This window comes from Podarcis raffonei, chromosome 11 (assembly GCF_027172205.1).
Source record: "Podarcis raffonei isolate rPodRaf1 chromosome 11, rPodRaf1.pri, whole genome shotgun sequence".
Classification (NCBI taxonomy): Eukaryota; Metazoa; Chordata; class Lepidosauria; order Squamata; family Lacertidae; genus Podarcis; species Podarcis raffonei.
This window is the reverse complement of record NC_070612.1, coordinates 38,778,044-38,799,906: the sequence shown is the minus strand read 5'-3', so window position 1 is coordinate 38,799,906 and position 21,863 is coordinate 38,778,044. Positions and strand designations below refer to the sequence as shown.

General features: G+C 41.7%; 1 protein-coding gene across 1 annotated transcript in view; it reads left to right on the top strand.

Moving 5' to 3' along the window:
- ST8SIA4 (ST8 alpha-N-acetyl-neuraminide alpha-2,8-sialyltransferase 4) overlaps positions 1-21,863 on the top strand; it is an 81,808-nt gene that overhangs the window by 20,008 nt on the left and 39,937 nt on the right. Inside the window, exons 3-4 of the mRNA XM_053408102.1 lie at positions 2,193-2,450; positions 13,337-13,630. Coding sequence (XP_053264077.1) covers positions 2,193-2,450; positions 13,337-13,630 — 552 coding nt within the window. The remainder of the gene's footprint in view (positions 1-2,192; positions 2,451-13,336; positions 13,631-21,863) is intronic.

Below are 21,863 nucleotides of genomic sequence, written 5' to 3'. Positions count from 1 at the left end.
AAGTATCTCTACTTGATGGGACATTTATCAGGTGGGCAGGATGTGCACTGTGTTTGAAGAGATAATGTGTGTGAGAGACAGTCTCCTGGGGCACTCTGTCTGTTTCCTAAAAAGTGACTCACCAGCCCCTTCTCACAGAAATCTCAGACTGGTCTTTAATTTATAGATGTATGGAATATCAAAAGGTATTCAAAAAGGCATTTCTCTTTCAGAGACCCTAGTTGCTCTAAGCAGTGGCATACTGTGGGTTGCCACTTTCCGGGACCGCACAGAAATGGGGGAGGGAGGGAAATGGATGGAGCACACCCGCGCATTCAACTGCCTAATGGTGTCTGCGTCACCCAGGAGATCTCAGCTGCATAGATAAGAGCAATTCCATTGTCTGGAGAGGTCACTTCCTGGTTCACATGGAGAAACCGTTTCTCAACGGAGCCCAGCAATGGAAGCACACAGCTGTATTACTGAGGCATCACTGGCTGCGCCTGACAATTTTGCACCGGGGGTAACCTTCCCTCTGCCCCCACCAATGCTGCACCACTGTTGTGGATAGCTTTTGTGTATTGTAGCAGAAGAAATTGTGCAGTTAGCTCAGGGCAGAAGGGAAGAGTCTTTCTCATCTTCCCAGAGCGGCTGAATATTTAATACAATGGCTGTGCCATCTCCTGTCTTCAACCCCAAATCCACAGAAATGTCACGGGTCACCTCAGTGGTACTCAAGGACCTCTGGTGGTCCAGGGCCCACAGTTTGGGAACTCCTGGTTTAGGCCTCAGTGCTAATGTGCAGGATTAGCTTAAATGCGACCAGCATGTATCCATGCCTTGTGTTCATAAACAGTGCACTAATCTGCACCTCTGGAACTAATGTGCATATTGAAATTTTGTTATCCCTGGGATTTTCTGTTTCTCTGAATGTTGCAGTATAGTTCTCTGGTGTTTAAATGTATCATAATATGCATTCACAGAAACATTTTGAGAGAGAACTTGAGAGAGCATGAACATTTTTATATGTAATCAAATTGCAGATTGATTAGGAAATGGGTAGAAATGTGGAAGTGGCCAAACCAGAATTAAATTCACCTGTCTCTTTCTTCACACAATTACTTAAAAAGATGAGAATTTCATACGAGCCTATAATTTAGAATATTATAACCCTGCTAAAATCAATGACCATGTTGCTGCTGACTTCTATGAGTTTTTTTTATTGTGCCTTATGTGATTAGAAACCATAAACATGCTGGTTTTGAGCCTGGGCTCCACTAGTTACATTTATTTTCTCAACAATATTATTGAACCTGATTCTTGCTCTAGAACTGTTGATTGCTGTTTTGATTTTAAAAATAATAATCAATATTTTTTGTATAAAAAAATCAGTAAAGATGGATCAATGGAAACTGAGCTTTGACATTTTAAAATCAAGTGGTGGCTTTTAAATCATAGGTTTACAAATGCAGTCTCATCACAGTTTAATGAAACCCACAAAGTAACAGTTTTCATGCTTTGTTTTGTTTTTAAGATGTGTCAGGTGTTACTAGAAAAGGGAAAGTGCTGTTGCACATTGAAGGCTAACTTTGAGGAGGCCAGAATTAGTGTGATCAGATGGATGAAGTGTACCTATGAAAGGGAGGTTGGAATGCCAAATCATGGATTGGTTTCATTTCATATGAATCAACAATCAAGGATTCTCATTGCTGCCTCTACCTCCTGATTTCCCTATGGTGATTCCTTCCTGGTTTTAGCAAAACATTTCATTTCTTTCAAATTGGAAATCTTCAATTGTGGCACTCACCTTGGATATCAGTACCAAGCCATGGTTCGATGTTGCATGTAAACCTTTCTAAAAGTTCATGCAGGATTACGCTGCAATTTTGCTCCAAGCAACAGGCTACTCTTTTGGAATACAGTGGTACCTTGGTTTTTGAATGTAATCCATTCTGGAAGACTGTTCGACTTCCAAAACGTTTGAAAACCAAGGCACAATGGGTGGTCTGCAATTTCAGTGGAAAAAATTGGGGGGGGGGAGGAACTCAGCAGAAGCTGTTTGACTTCTGAAAAGCGTTCAAAAACAGAACCAATTAGTTCCGGGTTTTCGGCGTTCAAAGCTGAAACTTTGGCTTCCAAGATGCTCGGAAACTGAGGTACCACTGTATATTTTGCAGAGGTATCATTAATTAGCATTCTTGTTTTCAATACAGGAAGAACATTCTTCGTTTCTTGGATGCAGAAAGAGATGTCTCAGTAGTCAAAAGCAGCTTCAAGCCAGGAGATGTAATCCATTACGTGCTAGACAGACGCCGCACACTAAATATTTCTCAGGATTTACACAGTCTTCTTCCTGAAGTTTCACCGATGAAGAACCGCCGATTTAAGTCATGTGCTGTTGTAGGAAATTCTGGTATTCTCCTTGATAGTGGCTGTGGAAAAGAGATTGACAACCACGAGTTTGTTATAAGGTGAGCATTCATCTCTCACTTGACAGGTTGTCTTTTACTTCAGCAGTAATGAACACAAATGTTTTAACTTGGAACAATGATTTGGAATTGCTAAATGATAACTTTCACTGTGTGGTGCCCAGAGTTAAATATATTTCACAATAAAAAGAACAGGTCCGTCTTTTATATTGCAAATGAGAATTTGCACTGTTGGAGACCGCAGTGAGATTTGTAATATTGTTTTGTAGGTTCTGGTTTTGCTCTTTATGCAGGCAAAAATCACTATTCCAATAGCAAGCTGGCTCTGCAAAATGAAAATGTTTTCATTTTCTCCTTCCTGCCAATAGTCATAGCAGAAAATCACCACCTTTACTTATTATATATGCACTGTATGGGGTACAATTTATGTGAAATGCATTGAGGATTAGCCAGATAGCTCCCATTAAGGAAATTGGAAGTCACACATCTAAACCCTTGTGTGCTGCACCGAAAATATATTCTGGCTGCATCTGCAAATGTATTCACATATTTTAGTTTAAATAATTAGTTTGTTTGTCCAAAACAAAGTGTTCTACTTTGTCAAAGGTCAGCGAGAAATTGAAAGGAGTTGTGGGCACTGTTTAATAGACTGTCACGTACGAATGTAAAACAAGTTTTAGTTGAAAATACGAGGCATTGGGTGCCATCCAGAACCATTAAAAATCAATCTGAGTCTTGCTGTTGGCTTGAGTGGAATATGGTTTATGCCCACTATGCTTTTAGCAAGTCACAGTTTTCCATGCCTAATAGAATGGACAAGATCCTGCCACTTCCATCTGTCTGAATAGCATTTTCTCAACTCTTGTGTTGAAATCAGTGGGCAGTCTGCAGTCCTAAGCAAGTTCAGTATTGTGAAGGCTCGAGTTCAGTGGGACTTACTTCCGAGTTTGTATACCTAAGTCATAGCTGTCAACATTTCCCTTTTTTAAGGGAAATTCCCTTATTCCAAATAGGATTTCTCACAAGAAAAGTGAAAAGTTGACAGCTATGACCTAAGTACTTACTATGTAAGTAAGCAAACAGTATTGAAATCAGTGTGAATTATTGCTGTGCCTCATTTTTGTGAGGTTTGGTTTTCGATGTGAATGTTGTTGTTTCAGACTATAGAATGAAGATGTCTGTGAAAAATTCAAAACTTGCTCTTTGCACATTTATGGCACCGATTTACTGCTATTGTTGCCCTAATATACTGCTGCTTCATCACCCTGTACATTCTGCCCCAGTTAGTCATCTACATGTGACTTGTCTGGGGCAAGGGGAGAACAGCCAGATTGCCTTCGTCCTGGTGACACATGCCCTCATATTGGATGTCCTGTCCCCTCTGCCCCCCAGAACAGTACCCGTGCTTTCACAAAAGGCTGTATGTTTCATGGGAAGTAAACATTTTCTTGAAATATGCCCCATGCTATTTTAGCTTGGCGTTACTGAAATCATGCATAGGATTTTGCTGTGGAAAGTGCTGATGGATTGAACCTCTGCCCCCTCTCGTCACTGATAAGTACATCCAGGACTAAGTGCAGTGAGAGATGGAATGATATCTCAAAATATTACTGCACCTTTCTTTTCTTAATTGCGGAATGCTGTCCTTGATTAAGGGACTTTAAAAAGATCAAGAATGCACACCCAGAACCCTACAAGACACTCCTTAGTCTACATGCTAAACATGATGTTTTCTCAATCATTTGTTAAAATCGGTGCACCTGATACCTTTAAAGAGTTTTAGACCTTAAAGCATGTAAGATAAAAAGAAGTTAAAAGGTACTTGCTTTTTCTATGTATACAGTGAAAGAAACATTAAATAACTCCAAGACATGCGCTATTCATCCATATACTCCATCTAGGGTGTTTCACAAGCATATACAGTAGATTTTTTGAGCTTATATTAGAATAGCCCAGGGGTCAGCAAACCTCTTCAGTAGGGGGCCGGTCCACTGTCCCTCAGACCTTGTGGGGGCCGGACTATGTTTTTTTTTGGGGGGGGTGTGGATGAATGAATTTGTATGCCCCACAAATAACCCAGAGATGCATTTTAAATAAAAGGACACATTCTACTCGTGTAAAAACACGCTGATTCCTGGATCGTCCACAGGCCGGATTGAGAAGATGATTGGGCCAGATCCAATCCCCTGGGCCTTAGTTTGCCTATCCATGGAATAGCATATTTGAGGCCTGGGTCTTTTATTAGTGCCACCACCTGTTCTCCTAACTTAGGTTCTCATATTGCTCTATTTGGACACGGAATGCCCTGTGATTTACTCTTCTTTAATCTGTGACCAATGCAGACCCATTCCTGCTAGCCAGAATCTGGGAATGCTCTTCTTATTTGCATGTGTTCAGAAAGGGGACAGACTCACAGGAGTCATTGCTTGTCTGAAAAGTATAATGCAGGCAGCTGTCTTGGGATTCAATTTTGAAAATAATATCACATTCAATACACTGGATACAAGTCTCTCAATGTGTTAGTCAAGTTAACTGCTATAGTTGGCATGTTGGAATCCAGGGATGTATAAACTTTTAATATCTGCAGAGTAATTCCAATTTATCCAGCAGTGAATCTGCTAAAGCAAGATGAATGCATAGTATAGGATATTCAAGGATGCCGTATGCAAAGTACGGTATTTGAAATCAGCAATGTATGCATTTTTTATATTCTATTAAATGAATCTGGATTTCTATTTTTAAAGGGGCTAGACTTGATAGATCTTGCACTTCTGTAAGATAGCACAAAAATACTCCTGTACTGTTCCTAGGGCAATTCTCTGGAAGCAGTCTGTATTACAAAAGATAAGAAAATTTATTGCTAAGTCTCTGTGCATCTGTAAATGGCATGGTTCTACTTCATCCTTTCGCTGCATGCTCTCTTGCAAGAGATTCAGTCAAGAACTGACTAGATAGTTAAGCTGAAATACCTACCATTAAATTGATCAGATAGGTCACAACTGACTTTATTGATGAATTATATGAATAAAATGATAGGAATATTGCACTCCCCCACCAGAAACGGCAATCAAACATTTGTTCAGTTGATTAGAGCATCCTTGCTAGTGTGAGCACAAATCAGCTACTGACTTTCTGTTGTTCTTCTGGCTCCAATGTAAGAACTGAATCAGGCATATGTGAAAAGCCGTAAGGGAGGACAAATAAACCTGTATGTAAGTAGACAGGAATGTAGAATAAGGATGTGAAATAACACAGAGATGAAGTCAGAGATGTAGATTCCGTTTGGATATACTTTTCTTCTCCCTCTCTTTCTCCACTCCATCAAATTTCCTGCCCACTATTATACAGGCAGAGTTTAATAAACTTGATTCCTTAAGTGGCCTGTGTACCTCAGAAGAGGCCATATTTTTCATTCTCTAGGGTGATGTGTGGTCAGTATTTTTAATTTTTTATGGAGTAGCATAGTTGTGCTAGGTAATGATGCCATTGCATTCTACATGGTGGGAGAAACCTGCTAGTATTATTTGAGATAGTCTTAGTGTCTGCCACATGGCCAAGTATAATGTCTAGATGGGCTTAAGCTTTCTTGACTCAGGAGGAAGGCCCATAAAATAGCAATACTTAGCCAAGACTCAGGAAGTAACAGATCCCTCCTGAATAAAGGAAATTGGTCTTCAGCATATTTGGTTGCAACCAACACTGGTGCTCTGCTGGCGCAACAGATTTTCACTTGTACAGTGGGACTTCCCTTTCCTCTTGATTGCAGACACCACCACACCTCAAACCCTCAATATCTGTTAGGGAGAAGATTAAGGGGGATGAAAGGAGAGGAGGAGAAGGAGGAAAGTTCTGTTGTGTGCTCACGCAGTGTTGAATATAGCCCATTATGTCTGTGTCTAAATATCACTCAAGAACAAGCATGCATGCAAAAAGATGGTAACTTGTTGGTTCTGTAATTCCAAGCAAGTAGTTTATCCCTGCTTCACAAAATACTATTGAACTAGTAAAAGGTAAAGGTACCCCTGACCATTAGGTCCAGTCACGGATGACTCTGGGGTTGTGGTGATCATTCTGCTCTATAGGCCAAGGGAGCCGGCGTTTGTCTGCAGACAGCTTCCGGGTCTTGTGGCCAGCATGACTAAGCCGCTTCTGGTGAACCAGAGCAGTGCACGGAAACGCCGTTTACCTTCCTGCTGGAGCGGTACCTATTTATCTACTTGCACTTTGACGTGCTTTCAAACTGCTAGGTTGGCAGGAGCAGGGACCTAGCAACGGGAGCTCACCCTGTCACGGGGATTCGAACCGCGACCTTCCGATTGGCAAGCCCTAGGCTCAGTGGTTTAGACCACAGCGCCACCCGTGTCCCGCCACTGTTGAACTAGGTCATATTTAATAAGTATGCTTACATTTTTATTATCAGTAAACATACCGAGAATTCAATGTAACACCAATGAGACAAAGCGACAATCCCCTGTACTGATTGTAAGCGGCTGGTCAGAAATGTCATAGCAGCTGCTGCCCATGGTTCTGAAGTTTCATGGCTGTGCAATGGAGGAGAATCTACTATTGGAGAAGAATGGGGGGGCATGGCAGGCAGAATTTGGCCTGCAGGCCTTAAGTTCCCCTCTGCTGTACTAAATCATGCACTATTCTGATTCCCAGTACCTCTGCAATTTCCACAATACCTGTTGCAGATTATACCCCAACATCATACATTTATATTTTGTGGATGTATGTTTTCCATGCAGCAGATCTTTAGCTCTCCAGCTGGTAGTCGCATGGGCATATAAGTATTATCTGTATAATCTTTACATAGCAAAGCAGATAGAAAGATAATGTGTATGTAGATTTGAAGAACTGGATTGTAGATTTAAAAAACAACAACCCAGGAATAAAGTGTCTAGGCTACATCTGCTTGTTGAAGCAAAAACTCCAGTCTCTCCTACAGAAAGCATTAGAGTAATTTCAGAAGGTAGATGTATAGATCAAGGATGACAATCATTATTTTATGCCGTGTTATTTTTGCTACCTGTTATTCACATGGAAAAACTAGCCTTTAAAGCTCACGAAAGGCCATGCAGGTCCCCAAAGACCCTTTTATATCCAAAACTGAAAAAGTCACTGTAAAAAAAAAGAATGAGTGAACGTGTTGTTGGCCCTCTAAAAGAGATGAGATTTTGCAGATCAACAATGAGAGACTGAAATGAGTGACAACTATTTTTAAAATGTTCATTTTCATTAAAAAAAGAAAAAGAAAACAGTGGTTCAGCCTGTTCTTCATATAGTCTGAAAATTTATTGCTTTACCAGGGAGGTTTTTAATCTTGCCTGAAGACCAGATGGCAGGACTGGAGAGGCTTTCACTCTCAAGAGACTTGGGTGAAACATGGGTGAAACTGGCTACCTTATATTCTCTTTCCCCCTGAAATTTAAATATATCCCTTTTGCTTATTTTTTTCATGCCCTTACAAACTACTGGCTTCAACAGATGAAACAATCTGAGAACTATGTTTAGCATCCTTCATGCAACTCAGAACTGAGAATGTGAGTTCTTTCCCCCACTTTGTTCTTTCTTCCTCAAACTAATCAATTGCAGCATGCTGAAACCACTGCCACTGTTTTTAGCAAAGCAACACACTGTCCATAAATAGGTACTGTAAAAAGATAAAATTCACTTTCCTAAATTTGTTTCTGCACAGAATGAGTGGCCTCATGCCTGTAGATTTACATACTGCATGCTTGCGAAAGTGGGGACTCTCAAGTGACATCAATGAAACCTCAAAATATAAATGCAAAATAAAATTTGGATGGATTTTAGTAGCTTACTTTTTATATTGCAGAAGAACCTACTGCAGTTGGCTCATGGTATCAGGGCCCCAGAGTCACACAAACTGGCTATTGAGTGTCAATGGAAAAGAAATATATTTCCTCTTTTTCAAAATCCAGATTAACAACAAGATCTAGACCAGGCTTCCTCAACCTCGGCCCTCCAGATGTTTTTGGCCTACAACTCCCATGATTCCTAGCTAGCAGGACCAGTGGTCAGGGGTTATGGGAACTGTAGTCTCAAAACATCTGGAGGCCCAAGGTTGAGGAAGCCTGATCTGTACATTAGGCAAGCAGCATGCACTTAAAGTCCTAGTAAGGTTAGCTCAGAGATATAGAACCTGTGGCCCTCCAGATGTTGTTGGAGCCCATCAGCCTCATACAGCATAGCTTAATAGTCAGCAGTCATGGGCGTTGTAGTCCAACAATAAATGGAGAGTCCTGGGTTCCTTATCTGTAGGGTAATAATAATAATAATAATAATAATAATAATAATAATAATAATAATAATAAATTATTATTTATACCTCACCCATCTGGCTGGGTTTCCCCAGCCATTCTGGGCAGCTTCCAACAGAACACTAAAATACAATAACCTATTAAACATTAAAAGCGTCCCTAAACAGGGCTGCCTTCAGATGTCTTTTAAAAGTTTGGTAGTTATTTTTCTCTTTGACACCTGGTGGGAGGGTGTTCCACAGAGCGATTGCCACTACCGAGAAGGCCCTCTGCCTAGTTCCCTGTAACGTGGCTTCTCGTAGTGAGGGAACTGCCAGAAGGCCCTCGGCTCTGGACCTCAGTGTCCGGGCAGAATGATGGCGGTGGAGACGCTCCTTCAGGTATACTGGACCGAGGCCGTTTAGGGCTTTAAAGGTCAGCACCAACACTTTGAATTGTGCTCGGAAACGTACTGGGAGCCAATGTAGGTCTTTCAAGACCAGTGTTATATGGTCTCAGCGGCCGCTCCCAGTCACCAGTCTAGCTGCCGCATTCTAGATTAGTTGTAGTTTCCAGGTCACCTTCAAAGGTAGCCCCACATAGAGCGCATTGCAGTAGTGCAAGTGGGAGATAACCAGAGCATGCACCACTCTGGTGAGACAGTCTGTGGGCAGGTAGGGTCTCAGCCTGCATATCAGATGGAGCTGATAAACAGCTGCCCTGGACACAGCTGAATAGGGTGTTCCCATACACATATTTTTTGCAGCCATTTCTTGATCTCTCATGATAACTGTTGTTTTTTTCATGGCCTGCTTCAAAACTTAAGAGATGACATGTTTTATGATTTGCTGCATGCACCAACTGTTAAATAAAATGTCCGTTTGTATCCTAAGTGTCAGTGCCTGGACACTTGAAACTTTGAAGTTTAAGTTCTGTATTGGTCTGGCCCATAAGTATTCCTTGGTAAGGCTAAGACCAGTAAAATAGCAAATGGGTTTAGTGTCTGTTTTTAGTTAACCTCATCACTTTTAACACAGCAATACACGCATATGTACCACAGGCTTTGTATGGAAGAACAAAACCCAGGGGTGTATGCTGGAAAAGTGTAACTCATGACAAGGACAAGGAAAACCTTGAAAAGAGCTCTCTGCTTCTGAAGAATGGTATAGAGGCAAATTTGTGCAAATATATATATATATATATATATATATATATATATATATATATGCAGGGAAAGTGTTGGAGGGTGGAGAGTGGTTCTATGAGCTGTGGCTTAAGTACGGTATTTTTCGCTCTATAAGACACACCAGACCATAAGACGCACCTAGTTTTTGGAGGAGGAAAACAAGGAAAAAAATATTCTGAATCTCAGAAGCCAGAACAGCAAGAGGGATCGCTGCGCAGCGAAAGCAGCAATCCCTCTTGCTGTTCTGGTTTCTGGGATAGCTGCGCAGCCTGCATTCGCTCCATAAGATGCACACACATTTCCCCTTACTTTTTAGGAGGGAAAAAGTGAGTCTTATAGAGCAAAAAATACGGTATGTTACATTGGCCAGACAGATGCTTCCAAAAAGCGCATCCCTGTATAATGTTCTCTGATACAGATATACACACAAGTTACAATGTTGTACAAGTACTTATACTTTTTTTAGGGGAGAGGGCTCTATCATAATGGAAAATTCTTCTTCTCTGACTGTGGGTAACTTATAAATACCCACTTACCTGATACCTACAAAGTAACCCGTGTGTTAACATTGGAGACAGGTCAAGAGAATGATATGTAAGTATACAGAGATGAGGAATCAGCCATTGTGTATTTCATCTCACCCCCCTAAAGGTTGTGGTGCAACCTGAAATCTCCATAGCACCCACAGTTTATGTAGTTTGAATGTCTGCCGCCTTCTTCATATTCCACCTTAACACTCTTTCAAGATGACTTTACATCATCCAGCTTTTCTTCTCCATCCCTTTGCATTGTTTATTTTGCCTCCTGAGTTCTTACAGAAGTGCACTTAAGATATGTATCTGCCCCTAACCCTCCAATATCTAAAATATACTGAAATTTTCTGCTCTGAAGAGAAGCGGCAACATAGAACCCTTATCCTTTTTTCTAACTATGTTTGATAGTAGCTACAGGAGCTCCCAATTTTTGTTTCTGTTTCATTTAGTTGCAATGCAATTTTTTTTAAAAGCATCACTAATTTTCCCATTGTGCAGCACTGATGTTAGCTAAAATAGTGAAATCTTTCTAAAGTTCTTTTGCTGCCATTGTTTCCTGATTGCTCACAGATTGCATTTTAAATCCTTCCATAAACATATTAATGGAAGGTTCTCCAACAAAGGTATCAGTAGCATTGCAGTCTTTCGCAGGAAGTGATGAATCACTGATACTCTTGCTGTTCATATTTATAGTCATGCACCTGCTTCCTTGAGTCAATATGCAGTCTGAAGAATGGCACTTATTTCAGATATGTGCTCATGGTGGAATGGACCATGCTGCAAATGGGTGAAATATTTACAGGAGTGTTTTGTAAGATGAAGTGCTTTTTGAAATAGAAGGAGAGGTGGCTAGATTATCACAACAACTGAGATTTTTAAATAACAAAGCTGCCCAGAGATTATTTTGAGCAGTTGCAAAGGAAAGCTTTTCTTCCTTCTACCTTCTGAGTAAAAGAGACATTAATTTAGATGGGAAAAGTAAAGATTAGGGTGTAATCTTATTTACAGTAGGTGATTGGGTGTGATGATCTAATACTTCCAGTATTCTTCAGTTTATACTTGGCATTTAGGTAACTGCGGCCTGGTAGTCATTTAAGACTTGTGGACATGTATTTTTTATTATAATTACTGAAAACGTATGTGGAGATTTGCGGGTGTACTTTAGTTGTACTAAAGTAACAATGGTGGGTCCAGGATGCCAGGGGGATTGCCTCCTCTTGTACCAGCCTACCCACTTCCCTAATATGAGATGGAGAGGCCCTTATCTGTGTCCCATCTAGGATGATGGCATGGGATAGAGCCCTTTTAGTGGCTCCCACCATCATTGTGGAACTGTCAGGGTTCAGCCCTTCCCAGCCCTTAAACCTGAGGTCTCCTCAGAAGAGGAGCAGAGGATACGGTGAACCAGGTAGGAACTTCAGAGCTGCATCAAGCATGGATGGACTAGCTGGATGCAAGGCTATTTGAGAAACCGAGGAAGCACCTGCTCAGATCAGGGCTGGCTGAGAGCTGGGAAGGGGCAGAGCTTCCAGATCCTGTAGAAGCTCCCAGTCTGAGATGATTCATTGTGGAGGCAATAGTTCTTATTCAAACTCCATCCTGCCTGACCTGGGGAATATGGACAGGGCACTTTGCCTTGAGAAGACTAGATGTACCCCAGTTACCTATGACTTTTTAAAATGGCAATTATTTTTCTAAACCTGAATCCAATCCTTAGCAGGAGACTTGCAGGACAGACAGCCAAATCATATGGAGAGGCTATTGTCCCTACTTCCTATAGGAAGCAATAAGGTCAGTCCCTCAGTAGTCTTTGCTATTGATGTCAGCCTGCGACCCCTGTTCCTATGTAGTGATGCCTAAAGTTATACTAGGTGACCAGTATAATAAGTTTGCTATGCCCTCATGCCTGCCTTTGCTTACAAATGGCAACACATTTGGGATTTTAAAATAGAAAGCTGCCACTTATACAATGGCATTTGAGGTTTTATGGAACATTTGACAGCATTTTACAAATGTTCAAATAATAAGCAGTCAGTTTATGTCAACTAAGTAGCATGGCAACCATTTTATAAAAATATACATGTTTTTACAGATAAATATGTGAGCAGGGCTGCATTACAGTTTGAAATACCAGCCGCAGAATGATTAATTTGATGGTTCATATGACAGCATTCTTATCAGTGCATCCTGATGGCAACTGTCGAAAGGGTGTAAGTGCGAGTGTGTGAGTGTGTGTGTGAGAGAGTGTTAAGGATGAATCCTTCTATTCCAATCTGTGTCAGATCTGCCTGTGCTCATCCATAAACCCATTCTGTCCATTTCTGAATTAATATATGAAATCTGCAGGGGAATGTGGGTTTAAAACGCGTTTTGACACTTTTTGAAGCCGAGAACTGTGTTGCAAAACTCGGAGAAGTGCAAAACCCCTAGGATAATTGTGTGATGATTTACACATTAGTCTGGGAGGTGTTGATCAGGTTAGTCCGCATTGGAATTTAGAGAAATCAAATTCCTCTAGAACCCTTTGTGGTACATTTAGAGTAAATGAACACTGTGTTAATTTCAAGAGCACTGGTTAGTTCCTTACAATCTAGCTATAAAACATTCTTCAGAAGTTCGTTGCATTCATTGAAATGGTGCTTATCTTCTAGGGAACGTACTTTAAATCAGTGGCCCATTCATTCAGCAGGTACGCTGTTCTTCGTCTTGCTTAAGTGCATAATAAAGTAAGAGGTCCTTGTTGATTTCAGTGGGATTTAAGATGCTTCTGGATTTCACCCAATATTTTTTAGATAGCTAGATGCCACACAGTGCTTTGTGAAAGCATGTGGGACGCCACAGCCTTGCACATTCATTTTCAGCCTTTATTTCACGCACACCTTTTTATCTGAGTTAATGTTTCATATTTATTATTTTATTTTTTTCCATTAATCTCTTCCTCTTCAGGTGCAATCTAGCTCCCGTGGTGGAGTATGCTGCCGATGTGGGGACTAAATCAGATTTTATTACCATGAACCCATCAGTTGTACAAAGAGCATTTGGAGGCTTTCGGAATGAGAGTGACAGAGAGAAATTTGTGCATAGGCTATCCATGCTGAATGACAGTGTCCTTTGGATCCCTGCTTTCATGGTCAAAGGCGGAGAGAAGCATGTGGAGTGGGTTAATGCATTAATCCTTAAGAATAAATTGAAAGTGCGAACTGCCTATCCATCACTGAGACTTATTCATGCTGTCAGAGGGTAAGTGTCTGGAAAAGACTGGCCTGTCCTTGGCACAATAGAACTCATAACTAAAATTTTCACTAGAGTGAAAGAATAGCACTGGAAAGGTTTATGATAATTCTGTTCTTACCACAATGGAGTATGCTTTCGATAAAGTCATGCTTGTTTGCCTGAAAACGTTTCCCACTCATTTAGTCCAGGCAGAGGCAAACATTGGCAATGATTTGATTTGGTGACCTCCCTTTTCTCTTTTTATGGGACAGAGCCACTTTATGAGGAATTATTTGAAACCTTCTAATTTACAATAGAACCAGCTAATCCCAATATTAAACACTCTTATTTGAAAGTTGTGTTTCTGTCCTCCAGCTGTATGTGTTAAATTTCTTCTTCTGAAACAGGCCTTTAGTAGCCATAATTCTCCTGTACAATCAAGAAAATGGATAAGCTTAACAGGCCAGACATGGAGTACCTCTTCGTGATTTATTTTTCTCTCAATCCTTCTTGTACCTCTTTTTAAATCCTCCCCAAAAGTTTCTGTGTCAATTTAGAAAATATAGACAAAGTTGCTATTCTAATTTCAGCTTACCTGGTTGTGTAAAAATCATGTCTAGCTCCTATTGCCCTAGTTCCTCTGTTTATGCATTAAGAATTGCATTAGTCATTTTGTCACAAAAGTCGAATTCTTGTCTGTTGTGATGTATTAAGTCTTCCTTAGAGACACTTCTTTCTAGGATTTATTTCTTCATTGTGCTGCATTGCTGTGCTGTGTGTTTTCCTGTTTTGCTTTTTCCTCTTTTCTTTTTTAAAAAATTGTATCATAGCATATTTGTGACTAGAATTAGCAGTTTTTCAGTCCATTAAGCATTGCTTGCTTATTAAATGGAGATACCCTGTGGATTGAAGATGCTTTATGAAATGATAGGATTTTCATACTGAACTTGCTGTCAGTATTTGTGCCCTATGCAAATTTAACTGTCAAGTATGTAGTGGGTCGGATGCAGAGAAATGCATGCATAAGGAACTGGAAGAAGCAGACTTTAATACCCCTCCTCCCTGGCAGAAAACCTCCCCCATGAGTTGTGGCACAGGGGTCCGAGAGAGCAGAGAATATCTGAAAACAGAGGTTCCACTCAGCCATTTTTTTTCATAACCCCTCTTTTTCCTCTCAGCCCACTGCTTTATCCCATCCAGCAATGTCCCCCAATCCCCTGGGAAGCCTTCTCCAAGAGCTTCTGGTGGAGAAGGTCCTATTAAGCACACATTTCTCTGGATCCAACAGAATGTTTTCTTCATTGATAGAGCGTTTGAAGGATATTGATCTAATACAGGCGGTGACCATATTGTGCAGGGAGTTCCATTTCCAGTCTCGGTGCATGTCGGGTGTGTTCATAAGCCTGCCCCATTCCACCCCCGTTCTGCCCTCTTCCAAGTCCAAAATAACTCATGTGTCAGCAATCACATGTCAATTTGATGCACCTGAAATGTTCGCCGCTTGTATAGAAAGGTAAAGGGACCCCTGACCATTAGGTCCAGTCGTGACCGACTCTGGGGTTGCAGCGCTCATCTCGCTTTATTGGCCAAGGGAGCCGGCGTACAGCTTCTGGGTCATGTGGCCAGCATGACTAAGCCGCTTCTGGCGAATCAGAACAGTGCACGGAAACACCGTTTACCTTCCTGCCGGAGTGGTACCTATTTATCTACTTGCACTTTGACGTGCTTTTGAACTGCTAGGTTGGCAGGAGCAGGGACCGAGCAACGGGAGCTCACCCCGTTGTGGGGATTCGAACCACCGACCTTCTGATCGGCAAGTCCTAGGCTCTGTGGTTTAACCCACAGCGCCACCCGCATCCCATCGCCGTTTGTATAGATCAGCTTTTAAATCTCATTCAAAACATTACATCGATTTGAAGATTGACTTGGCTCTGCCACCATAGTTAGAAGCTTCCACATGCCCATTGCTGGAAATGGCAGGGCAGGAGAGTGTTCTTGGGCTGGAGTCCTGCTTGCAGGTTTCCCATAGGAATCTGGGTGGCCACTATAAGAACAGGATGCTGGACTAGAATGGCCATTGGCGGGCTCTTCATTGACGGGCCCTTCTATGTACCCCATGAAAAACATTTTAAATATGTTCCAGAAGGTTTTGTCCATTTTGCAAGTGTACCTGATATTGTTATGATGAGGCTTTTTCTTATATCCGCATACGTTCACAAGTCATTTCAAAAATTTAAGTATATTACACAAGCATAGCTATCAATCAAATGAACAATATTTTTTTAAAAAATAGCTCTAATGCAGTAAATGGCTTCTTTTAAAAAAAAAAGAAATAATCTAGAAACAAATCAAGCATACATTAACTTCCATAGAGAACGCTCCTTTCAGCTTTTCCGTCATCATCCCCAGTCTATAGTTACCCCCAAGCAAACAAACAAAACCCTTCATATTTTTCCTGTGAGAGTATCGATAGAAGTTCAACTTCTTTCCGCTCGGATCGGGATTGAGCGTGGGAGAAGGATTTGATTTGGTTCTCATTTAAAGGTAAACCTGCTTAATTTCCAAAACATTGCATGAACTGAAATACAGACATCCTTTGAAATGGCTGTACAGTGTCTACAAAAATGCCTATGTGAGGGTAAAGTGTGCAAAAAAAGCATATATTCATGAAAATGACATACAGGAATGCATTCTATCTGGAGAAGTAGCTTTGCAAAAATGTGTGTATTTGTAGAAATTTGCACTAATTAATTTTCACGGCAGCTGACATGGAAATGTGGAGAACTGAACAAAAGATTAGAAAAATGAGCAACTTAGAGAAACCACAATTGACAGATTCTCTCATCCCTGTTCTTGATAACACATGCTGGCAATATTTGCATTATACTTACATCCAAGGAAAGACTGCACTCAGAAGCAGAGAGTAGAGCCAAACATCTGAATGCCTTTTCCAATTGTTCTCTGTGTGACTTTTCTCACAAGTAGTTGAAAGGATTCAAATGCAGGCCCTGTTTTAAAAGGCTGGGGTTTTTACTCAGCTGTAATGTTTAAGCCAGTCTTTTAAATCCAACTTTCCCCATCTTCAGATCTTCCTAAGAAGAAAAATTGTGACATTCCACGCAGCAACATGAATGATCTTTTCACTCTAGCATCTGAACATTTTTCAGCAGCACTTTTCTGGGGCCCTTGCTCCCCATAGCTTTGTTGATTACTCTGTTAAATAAGCTCATATCTCCTGTTAGTTACAGAGGTAGAGAGTTGCCACCATTATACCTGGTAGGACTCCTGTGGAGCTGCACAAAAATTGAGACAAAAAACCAGAAATGAAACAGTTGCAGGGTTTTTGGGTTTTTAAAAGTCTGGTTCAAAGATGTAGTGATGGAAGAAACCTATACATGAAATTCTGTATGTCATGCAGTTATTTTGTTTGCTGTTGGATTGTTAGGGGAGAATTTAAGACCATCAGAGCCATTTATTGGGGGGGGGGAATACATCAAACAACAAAGCAGACAGGCTTTCAGAATTAAAAATCAGGATTAAAAACTAAAAAGCAAGGATCTTTGCCTCCTTCTGAAAGGAAAGGAAATCTGCAGTTCTATGATTCTATAATTCTTGGGAGGGTCATGGTGTTCCATTGGAACAGGTCCTGTACTTGCTTCAATTTCAGTTGTGAAGGGACCATAGGGGGCCATTTGAGGATGGTCTTAATTCAGAGATGCTTGCAAAGTTTTCGTGAGCCAGGTTTAGGGAAGTCTTTTAGGAACTTATAAAAAGCATGCTCCAAAGGCAAGGCAAGCTTTACTGACATTATTCTGTTTGGATGAAAATCCATGGCAGAAAAGATGGTCCAGCTTCCCTGGCTGATGAATGTTTTCCATGGCCAGAAGAGAATTGTCTCCTGGCTGAGCAAAGCTTTATCAGCCAGGCATCATGGCAGCAAAAGATCCAGTTGAAAATAGTTTTGGCATGCTGAATATTCGGCTGCCAGAACCTCTACCAGCCACTTACTTCATTACTGTTTAATGTGATGGAACAAGGTTGCTCCATCCCATTAAATATTACCAGAATCAAGAAGTACAGGGGCATTAGAGAGAGAGTAGGGAAGCCAAACCTTCATGAAGGACCTGCGTAGTTTGGTGTTTCTCTCCCATTTTTGGACTTGTGTCCCTGCCCGTCTTTTTCCCAACCTTCTCTGATGTACTGAGTTCACTAATTAAGTGTTTATGCCACCAGATGAACCCACAAAGACCTATATTTTCCTAGCTAAGCAGAGGGAAAGTGTCTCTTTAACGCCTTGCTTAAAAGCAGTGATAGAATCATAGAATCATAGAGTTGGAAGAGACCACAAGGCAGAGCTCATCTGGCAGGCCTGCTTGGGCATCTGTTAAACCCTGTCTTTGGCATCTCCCTGCCCCAGTTCTGTCTATGTAAGTTGTAGCAATGCCTGTGTGAGGAGTGCAGTCCCACATTTTTGCCCCAACACACCTGCTGCTATTGAAAAGTAGGCCTTTTCTGAGATGGTGCTATAGGAAAAGAACACAGTGACTAGAAAAACTGGGAAACCTGCTGGCTCTGATTGGGAACAATTCATGGAGTTGATACTAGAGTTGGGTATAAATGATGCTGGGTCAACATGGCTTTGGTTGAGGCAGTTTCCTGTTCCTAATTGGACATATTTAGTATTTTTAGTGTCATATTTAGCAGAGTATGCTAACAGGACTTTTCAGAAATAATGTTGCCAAGAAGAAAATATATGAGTATTATGTGGTTGTTAAAATTTAGGAAAATGTAATATTTTAAATGAAATTGTACATTTTGTGTGTGTGTGTATCCTCATCTCTTGTTATGGAAACCTTTAACAACAACAACAACCTTCATAATTGATCTGCACTCATCCGTAAGAGCTTAGAAGTGCAAAACATATTAAGCTATGCTGACTTTAAAGAATATTTAAACCAAATGATATTATATGAGTCTTGGATTCTTGGGTACCGCACTTCCTTTCTGTGGGCAGAACAGTAAGAACAAACTGGAAAGTACTACATACATATTGCCCTGACCACAAAAATAATGGAACTTAAAAATTTATGGCCTAGGGGAAACTGTTTCAGAAAATGTTGCACATCCCTATTCATTTGTTAAGCCTTTCCTCTCCCCATTGGAAGAAAGTAGGTGTGTGTGTGTGAGAGAGAGAGAAGCAGAGGGTGTGTGTGTGCGCGCGCTTCATGCTGGGTTGAGAATTTCCTCTGGGATGCAATGCCTGAACAGACACAGTGTTGTGTTGTATTCTATTACGAATCAAGCCTCGTATGCACTTAATATGATCTGTGCACGTCAAAGCAATCTTGCTCTTCCGACAAAAGGGAGTGATATTGTTGTCGGCTTCAGCTGCTATTGAGCACAGCAAGATCTTGAAAACATGAGCCATTAAGTTACTATCTAATAAGCAAATTATGGCAAATTAAGGAATGCAAATTTAGCAGAGGCATAAGAAAAAGTACAATGGGGAACTGAAGATTGCTGCTAGGCGGTGTGTGTGTGTGTAAGAGTCAGGAAATAGCAACATACTCACTGAGGCCTTGCCTTTTAATTGAAGAAGGGAGGAAGCTGTGAAAAAGCTTCTTATGATGTTCCCATTAGATAATACCAGTTATCACTGGCTGCGCGACAACACCAAGAGGAGATAATGTGGGTGCTACTGTTGAAACTAACGGCGTTCCGTGTGCTGCACTGGCTCGCCAGATGCAGCTTGTCACGCTGGCCACGTGACCCGGAAGTGTCTTCGGACAGCACTGGCCCCCGGCCTTTTAAGTGAGATGGGCGCACAACCCTAGAGTTTGGCAAGACTGGCCCGTACGAGCAGGGGTACCTTTACTGTTGAAACACAGATGAATTTGATTTGTGGGAAATACGAACCTATTGAAGTTAGTCTAATGTATATACTCTTAGACCACCCATCACCATGCCCAGTTAGTAGATGGCTCTGCGTACTATGGGAGGAAGGAGGTGCAGATAAGACTAGAAGAGCCATAGCTCCATGGTAGAGTGCACACTTTGCATTCAGAAAGCCCCCAGCTTCTTCCATTAAAGCAGGAGTGGCTAATATTGCTGTATCCCAACTCACAACATTCCCAGACAGCATGGCCAGTAGTAGGAATTACTGTCGCTTTTCCAAAGCCATCACTTCACCATTGGAGGCAGTGTTAGGAACTGAGATATGAAAGGCTAGGAGCTAAATGGGACCTTAAACCTAGGTTGCATGTAAAGGCCACAATCCAGCCCACCCCCCTGTAAAAGACACACTGACACATGATTTAAGTTTAAATGTTAATGGGCAAAATTTGGCCACAACTTTATTGATTACAGAATGTGAGCTGTGTTGGCTTCGGCATTGGCATCCAAACTATAATTAACTCCTGCCCGCCTTGCAGGGAGACTGGTAAGGGTAACCACCCAAAGAGGGAGCTCGGTCGATGGCAATCAACTTGAGCTCTACCCTGGGGCTCCCGGTGGGATGTGGCATGGACCTCACCCCTCTGCGGGCTTCAGATGAAATCCAGACCCCCGGATTCCTTTAACGGAATACCCTTGATCATGGAGGGGCAGGTGATGGCTGCACCTCCCCTCCCCCCCCCACTAATCCAATGCATAACTGCCACATGAGACACTCGCTCACCGCCAATACCTCACACCTGCCAGATATGAAAGCTAGGAGCTAATGGCACCTTAAACCTAAATTATGGGTGCAACAACAGAATGTCCAGGCACGCTTTTTTAATAACAATAATACAAAGCTGAAAATGAATGAACTGCAGCCAAAATATTATGTTCATTTTTTCACATGGTCTAGTCCTTCCCCTGCCCACCCCCTAATATTCTTAAGAGGGTCTCTTCTCCAGTCTTCAGAGAGTAGCTGGAAGTGGGGAGGCAGGAAAAGGTCCTCCTTTCCTTCCACTCTGCAGTTATAATCTGAAATCTTAGGTGCAGTACTGCGCCCAGAGCTCAGAAACTGCTCACACTAATGAAATTTCCTGTCGCAAAATGCGCCTAGAACAATGGCAGTTACCAACACTGGTTGGAGGTGCTCAGTCCATAAACCATGGGAGCTGTCCCATAGCAAAGGTACTAGCATATTTATAGACAGTATTGCATATTTATAGACAGCATTGGGGAGAGGTTGTTGGTGATGCTGGTACACCTTGGGCCTGTTCTTCCTACAAATCAAAAGCACTCTAGTCTTACCTCATCGATCGCTGAAGGGATGAAGTTTAGCCTTTGGGAAAACAAATCTCCTCAAGTCATGCCTTCCCTGGGCATGGACACAGGCACCTGGAACAGCTGCCACTACCTCTTTCAGCCCAGGCTTTGTGGAAGAGGGTTCCCGAGTGAATGACTGGCAATGTCACTTGCCTGTTCAAGCTTAAGAAAACCCTGAGCTAGATAATAGTTGCAGTAGTGGTAGCAGTGCCTGCTGGATCTCTGTGTTTGTGGCACAGTGGAAAAGGAACACAGGGCTACTCTGGATATGACTGAGTAGTAAAGCAAACAAAGGGAGCAAAAAGATGGGCGATTAACAAAGCAGAGAGTCTGTGCCCCCAGAAAATGGGTGAAGCCCCTCGTTGATCTCAGAGTTGGGTAAAAGAACAAAGGCCTGTGGCAGAGTTCCAGGACTGCAGTTTGTCCTTGGAAAATTTGTAAGACACCAGTCAGTTTGGAGTAAGCTCAGCAGTTTATAATTTTATGGAGGGAAATAAAGATGTCAGGTTGCTGCAGTTTAAACGGCAAGTGGCCACGTCCCAGTGATGCGGGTGGCATCCCTCCGCCGTCCAGCCGGGTCACTAGGTGGTCCTGGATGCCCTCCCACAACACTGCCCCCCAAGGAAGGGGAGCAGATATGTAAGATTGATTTGGTTAAACTAGAATATGTAGCCATAATCGAAGGAAACCATGGAAGGATGGATGGGAAGTCAATTAATTGTATTTTCCCCCTCCTTTTTTGCTTATTTCTTTGTTTGTTTTTTCTTTCTGTATTTACCAATCAATAAATTAAAGTTATAGCATTAAAAAAAGCATTGCAGTTTTCCCTGGTGTGCTCTAGAGGAAAGGTTAGAAGTTAACCTGTGAGCAGGAAGGCAACAGACAGGACTGTGCCTATGGGAAAAGCGAGACCTTCTTGGAGTATAAAGCTGGGAGCCCTTCCATCCTATGTTCAGGCTGTATACAGTGGTACCTCGGGTTAAGAACTTAATTTGTTCTGGAG